The following is a 7480-nucleotide window of genomic DNA, read 5'->3' as shown; positions in this document are numbered from 1 at the left end:
GAGAAAACTGGTCAAATATTAACCGTATCACATGGCAGCAAAGTTTAATGACAGAACAAACAAACAGCAGACCGAGATGATAACGGTATCAGAGGAAGGTAAGAATACGAACGAGAGCGCGGGTTATCGAGACGGACGAGACTTATAAAAAGATGTAGGAGAGAAAGAAGACGAGGACGAAATAAATATCGGCGAGAGAGAGAGAGAGAGAGAGAGAGAGAGAGAGAGAGAGAGAGAGAGAGAGAGAGACAGAACGTGTCAAAAGAAAAAGTTGGATAAAGAGATCTGGGGAAAAGATACCGATAATAACGTCCCAGTCTGAAACCCGTTCCGTTAGAAATGATCACGAACATTCGAAGTTAATTCATAAGATATAAAAAAAAAAAAAAAAAAAAACACTAACCTGGTTATACCTGATTCACTAACCTGGTTATACCTGATTCACTAACCTGGTTATACTTAGCATTAGCCACATGCTTGGTTTCCATTTTGCCGTACTGAGGTGGCTTGCAGGAAAACTCGACAAAGTGCAGGAGCTGCTCGAAAATGGCAGGGTACATCACCTGCAGGGTCTCAGGGCCAACACAAATCGCCTGTAAAGAGAGAACACATACATTTGTGTGTGTGTGTGTGTGTGTGTGTGTGTTGGCATACCCTTATACAGTTTGTCCTTTGTCTTTATATAATAAATGAAGACACGACCTAAGACAGGCCTAATATTATTATATCTACACCAAGTTAACTACATGCAATATTTTGGCTCTTTTTTCAGTAAAAAAAGGACTAGATGTTTGTGTCAGTAATTCAGTTTATTACTTTAAGGACATTTGGTTCTTTAAAAAGGTTTAACACATGCTCACATGTGCCCTCACTCCCTCTCTCTCTCAAACACACACACACACACACACACACACACACACAGACAGAGACAAACAGACAGAGACAGACAGACAGACAGACAGACAGACACACACACACACACACACACACACACACACACACACGCAATTTCCGATTGTGTTTCTGTAGTGAAATGTTCACTGGATTTTAGCTGTTTGGTTTTGGTCTTAATACATAATCTCACAAACACACACGCGCGTATATATTCATACACTCACACACATACACACACACACAAACACATACATATTCATACTCACACACACACAAAAACAAACACATACATATTCATACACACACACACAAACACACACACATACATATTCATACTCACACACATACACATTCACACACATATATATACACACACAAAAACAAACACATACATATTCATACACACACATACACATTCTCACACACACACACACACATTCATACACAGACACACACACACATTCACACACACACACAAACACACATAAATATTCATACTCACACACATACACATTCACACACACACAAAAACAAACACATACATATTCATACACACACATACACATTCTCACACACACACACACACACACACACACACACACACACATTCATACACACACACAAATACACACACACACACACACACATTCATACACACACACAAATACACACGCACACACATGCACGCACAAACACACACACAAAAGCACTGATTGTGTTCCTGTAGTGAAATGTTCACTGGATTTTAGCACTGTGAAGCTGTTTGGATATGAACAAAGTCTTAATACATATTCATACACACACAATATATATATTATATACACACACAATATATATATATATATACACACTATTTACACACACACATATACACACACAGACACATACACACACGCCCACACAGACACAGAGTTCCCGTAGTAAAATATTCAATGATCAAAATTAAAGGTATTCTACACCTGAAATGTAATAATATTTATGAGATTATAAACACACTAAACACGCTCTATCTATGCAATGGTAAAAAACGTGTCTGTTCGCTCTGGCACAATATCCGCTTCAAGCTCTCCTCACCTTCTGTAACACGTCGAGCGCTGTGAGAACAGCCTCCTGTAGACTGGTGAGCACTGCCTCCGTGTAGGAAGGCAGAATAAACGGCGAAGCGTCCGAGCTGATGGGTACCGACACTGCACCGTGTAGTATAACACCCAGCTTCTGCAAATCCTCCATGCTAAAGCCACCCGCTATGTGCTGGTACAGAGCCGGGAAGATCTGGATCAACGCCGTCAGAAACGGCTGACTGGGCACAAATGCCAGTTTCTCAGCACTGCCGTTTGGAGGCCGTGTGCACTCTGTGCCCATTCGGTACCACGTGCTCCAAGCTGACCACCAAAGTGCAGAATCATCCAACTCTTCACCAGGAAGAGGAGGCTGAGGCTGGGCGCTGTAACGCTGAGCCAGCCGCTCTGCTACAGAGTCTGAACGAGTCAGGGGTCTCCCAGGGCCTGAGGATGTAAGAGAGTCCAACATGGGGACAGGTGGAAGGTCCACGGAACCCAAAGAGTCGGGTTTTTCCACATCTTTTACAGGAGTCACTAGCTGAAGGATTTCCTGAAAACTCTTGAGAGCAGCCAGAGAGACTTCGTTATTTTTGCTGAGAGCTGCAGACTGGATGTGGTCCAACAGCACCTCCCATGCTTTGAAGAAATCCCCTTTGTAGAAAGGATCAGACAAAAGAACGCATATTCAATAAACGTAAGACGACGTTGACCTCATTCTCATCACTAAGGGAGGAAAGATTAATTCCACTAAAATGCCACTGGTCCGAACATCTCCTGGATATCAACGATAAGACTGAAACTTCTATACGGTTGTCATTTCTCACCCAGTTGCTGCAACAGGTATCTCCTTGTGTTAAAGATTCGTGCTACGCCAGCCAGGGTCAGGACCCAAGTCTCCGCCCACTGCTTCTCTGCGGTGTCACGTGAGTGGTGAATAAGGATGTTCCCGCCCCCCGACTCGATCTTCTCCTTATCGGCAGTGGTGGACGACTTCCTCACGCAGGCCAGTAAGTGAAAAAGCACCTGCACGTCACAACACAGTACCAAGGCGTATTCTTAGACGTAGCTTGTAAGCGTTTTCTAAAAAACGTTAAAATGATATTTGTAATATTTTTGACTGCGGTGATGACGGCTTTCATAAGTCTCTTAAAGGTGGGGTCTCCGTTGTTTGACGGAAATGCTTTAGAAAACTGCGCCGTGCTGCCAAACAAAACAAAAACAATGCTAACGTGTAGCCAGTGAGCAGAAAGGGGCGTGTCTTGTCAATATGGGCGGAGAGAGTGTTCAGTGCGCATGTGTGACATTAGCAGAAAGCGGTTTTAACATTGACATGGAGGATAAAAACAAAGAAAGAAAGCGAAGAAAGGCTTACGATAAGGTAAGAAGTAGGACGTGTTAATATAGGATCAGCTTTCCAGCGCTGGAGAGAACTGAACGTCTTCCGCGTGAAACGGAGCTAAACCTTTCACGCTACAACATAATTTTCTATTACCATAGTATTACTCATCGTGTTCATTTATTGATAAAAATATCCCCTTGGCCAGCCGCCCCGGCAGGTTCCGCCGTAATAGTTGCCTGGGTTACGTATGTTTGTGTGGGGCGGAGCTATCAAAACAGAGGTGATGCCCATTTGGGTTAGGGGCGTGTTTGTTTTGGTGATTTCAAGCGTCAACATTGGATTTCAAACAACGGAGACCCCACCTTTAAATGTGAACCTATTATGATCACTAATAGAGACTGGTTTCACTAAACCATGGACCATGTCTTAAACATCAGTTCTGAGCCATAGTCCTAAACCTAAAACATTCAAAAACCTTATAACGCTTCACAACAAGAGTAACAAGTATTCCATCAGCGTGGCACAGGGTACCTTCCACACGACTATGTGCCATGTTGGTTGCTGTAGCAGGGTCCCGTGAGCAGCGATCGTTGAAAACATTGTTTGGCCTGCACTTTTCCTGACAGCCGGCCGAGGATCGACGCAAAGCTCTCCCAGTTTGGCGTAAAGACACAACCACAGACAGTCAAACGGTGGTGCAGGATGAAAGGGTCTATTCAGAGGCTCCCCTTTTTCACGGGCCTGTTTTATCAGAACGGCTTCCTCTCTCTCCAGCTCCTCTGTAATTTTCTCTCCCCTTTGGAAGAAATAGTCTGCGATGTTCCACTAAAATTAAGAATAAAGGAGAGATGTGGCTGTTAATAACGGATCTTTGGCCAAATTGCACGTTCTGCGTTTATTCAAACGGCTTTGAAATCTTTCGCTCCGAATGTTTTCGATTCTTGAGCGGTTTAGAAAAGTAGCGGATGGTAGAAGAGTTCTCACCAAAAGGCCTATAGAGGTCAGGCTAATGTTCAGTTCCTGGTTCTGAAGACCGAAGCTTCCGGCTACGTCGACGACGATCTGGAGGCACGTGCAAGGCATAGTGGGAAGGAAGTCTGTCACCACCAGTTGCAGGCACTGGAAGGCTGTTCTGATTAAAGATTCACTAGAACCCAAAGCAAACACAACTTAATGTTGACTTAATGAGGCATCACACAAACTTTCAGGATCATCTTGTTTCTACAAACGTTTGCACAGACTCATGCTACAACATCCAGGTTATTAGGAACACCTGCCCTATCACAAAGTTCTCTAATCAGCTAACTGGCAGCAGAATAATACACAAGGTCGTGCAGATACGGGTCAGGAGCTCGGGTTAGCGTTCACATCTAACACCAGAATGAAGATTTCTGTGACTTTATACGTGGCACGGTTGACGGTGCCAGTAGCGGTGGTTTGAGTAGATCAGAAACACACGACAGTCTCTAGACTCTTGGGTTTATACAGAACGGAGTATCGAAAGCTGGAAGTCTGCGAGCTGAAGCGTCCTTCAAGAATGTTTCGAGCTGACGGGAAGTCTGTAGTCATTCGAGAAAACACTCTTTAAAACCGTGGCGAGCTGAAAAGCATCTCAGAACACACAAGACGTCAAACCTGGAGTTGGATGAGCTACAACGGCAGAAGAGCACATCAAGGTTCTACTGCTGTCGGCCAAGAACAAGATTCTGATAGACACAGAGTCCTGTTCTTCACTAGCGGGAGTGTAACCTGATGTGGACTTCTGCTGTTGTAGCTCATCCACCTTTAGGTTTAATGTTTTCTGCTCGTCGTGGTGGTAAAGAGTGATTATTCGAGTTGTTATATCTTTCCTGGCATCCTTCCTAGTCATCTTGGTCTTCTTCTTCTTTCTTATCAACAATGGGTTTCCACCCACAGAACTGTTGCTCATTCAATGTTTTTTTTTTTTGTTTGTTTAGTTTATCACAAGCGAAATTCCCGAAATTTTTATTCATGTTCTTCAAGGTCGAAGTCAGTTTTAAGTGAAGTTCTATCTGCATGACTTTATCTACTGCACTGCTGCCACAGTACCGGCTGATTAGGTAACTCCATGAAGGTGTCCCTTATAAAGTGGCCAGTGAGGTTTATGTGTGTGTGTGTGTGTGTCTCACCCTTGATCGTTGCGAATGGCTCCGATGACCCCCAGCACTAAAGGCCAACCTGGGCCGAGGCTGTCTCCTTGACTCTGCAAAATCTGCAGCACACACTCAAGCTGCTTCTGCCTGATATCGGCGTGTAAGATGTTTGAAAGCTCCTTCAGAGGGTTCAACAACAGGAGCTGCAGTCTCTGTGAACATAAAACCACTAGATCGAGACAATGCGTGATCAGATCACCACCGTGTTCACAACTGTCCTATTAGACATAAAGAGTCGTCGCAAAGCAAAGGTATTCTGATCAGGACTTGTATTCATGAAGTTTCTAAGAATGATCTCGGAGAGCTCCTTAATTCAGCTGCAAAATATCTAACTATGAATCTTATCTTGAGAGTGAATCCGGACCAGAGCAACTCTGAGCAAGGAAAATACGACGGCGTTTATCTTAGAGAGGGGGCGGAGCTAAACCTGTTACTAGGCATGACACATTCTTTTGAAGACCGTGATTGGTTGTCCAATAAAATAAAATAAAATAAAACAGGAGCGCTTTTAAAATCTGCTCTATTATAAACCTTGACTTTGTCTCTATGTTAAGATATTTGAGGTTATATGGTGTAAGGATTACGTTGGTGAGCGATCGTATCAGAGATGTTCTAACGTCTGTATGTTATAAATGTAATAAATATAATGTAAATGTAAACGTCTCCGACACAGAGCAGAAATGTCATAAAGACAAAATGATATCGTTTCTGCCTCTGTGGCATTTCAGCTCTGTTTCAGAGATGTTCGAGTCTCACTAAATGACATCATGACAGAATATATATAAAGTCTGAGATGTGATCTCTAATATCAGGTCACAACAATAATCCCTACACGATCTAATCTGTATCATCTTATTAACTCACTATCAGTATTAAATATTGTACACAACACGTTTCTTCTCCTTCTTCACCTTTCAGTCATTTTCTCCTCTGATAAAGAAACTCTTCATCCTCTTAAATGTCCTCCTCACTGCTCCTAACACTTTTACACCTTATCAGCTCGTTATGATGCTTTTAGAAATTTAAGGGGAAACGCCCACATTTCTAAAAACTCGTAGAATTTTGTCACTAGGAGAACAGCTATACGAATAAAAGACCCGGGTGCTGGTTCAGAGCTCGCACTGGTGCTGGTTCAAAGTTGGTTCCACTGGTGAACCTTCTAAGAACCGGTTTGCCTTTCCATCAGTTAGAGAGCATCACAGAGCCGAGTCTGACGTCACTGTATACGTGTCACGTTACACAGCGACGTTAGCACAGCAGCGGCAAACACAAACACAACATCAACAATGGCGGATGTTGCTTTACTGTTAATGCTCATGTCTTTGTGAACCTACATTAGCACCCAAACGCGGCGAATCCGACGTGTACGTGCAGCTCCATGTAATCTGTATAAACGGAGGTCGTAATCGAGAAAGTACATAACGTTATTTTATCATTAACACAGACAAAAGTTAGCCTTAGCACGTAGCTACCTACTATCATGTGTGCTGATAATGTATCATTTATCAGCGGTAAAGTAAAAGTGTATTAAACATTAGTATACTTAAGGTATATTATCAAATGCGCTAACAGTAACAGTAGCCCCGCCCACAGCCCCTGACACAAGCGGTTCTTAAGTCTAGACCAGCAACGTTTTGGTGCTACTTAAGAACCACTTTTCCTGGTTCAGAACCAGCACTCAACCCGCCTCGGTGGAAAAAGGGGCAAAAGAGACTTAGGTTTGGGTTTTCCATTGTCGTCTGTCTGTAAAGTTTTTCCTGAAGGTGTAGATACCTGGTTCTGTGACAGAGGAGGGTCGTGTCTGTAAGCGAGTCCGGCTTTGATCAGAGACGTGACGGCTTCGGCTCCCCACTCCCTCATACGTGTGTTAGGGTGCTGGCAAACCTGACAGAAACAAAACGATAAGAAAGATGTAACCTTATATACAGTATAATATACACGCAGGCAGCAATCTGTTGACTTTAAATCTGACTCGGTATTAAATATGGAACAAACCACACAGAGAAAACACA

At 43.3% G+C, this 7480-nt stretch overlaps 1 protein-coding gene across 2 annotated transcripts in view; it reads right to left on the bottom strand.

Annotated features, from left to right (window-relative positions):
* The window catches only part of mon2 (MON2 homolog, regulator of endosome-to-Golgi trafficking), a 36147-nt gene that overhangs the window by 4283 nt on the left and 24384 nt on the right, over positions 1-7480 (bottom strand). For both annotated transcript variants that reach the window (XM_060887301.1, XM_060887302.1), the window contains exons 21-27: positions 7242-7352; positions 5445-5620; positions 4279-4441; positions 3826-4119; positions 2780-2978; positions 1969-2606; positions 450-593 (exon numbers count right to left, since the gene is read on the bottom strand). In XM_060887301.1, coding sequence (XP_060743284.1) covers positions 450-593; positions 1969-2606; positions 2780-2978; positions 3826-4119; positions 4279-4441; positions 5445-5620; positions 7242-7352 — 1725 coding nt within the window. The remainder of the gene's footprint in view (positions 1-449; positions 594-1968; positions 2607-2779; positions 2979-3825; positions 4120-4278; positions 4442-5444; positions 5621-7241; positions 7353-7480) is intronic.

The sequence above is a fragment of the Tachysurus vachellii genome, chromosome 14, assembly GCF_030014155.1.
Source record: "Tachysurus vachellii isolate PV-2020 chromosome 14, HZAU_Pvac_v1, whole genome shotgun sequence".
NCBI classification, from domain to species: domain Eukaryota; kingdom Metazoa; phylum Chordata; class Actinopteri; order Siluriformes; family Bagridae; genus Tachysurus; species Tachysurus vachellii.
Note: the sequence above shows the minus strand (reverse complement) of the source record. Positions and strands in the feature narration are given on the sequence as shown.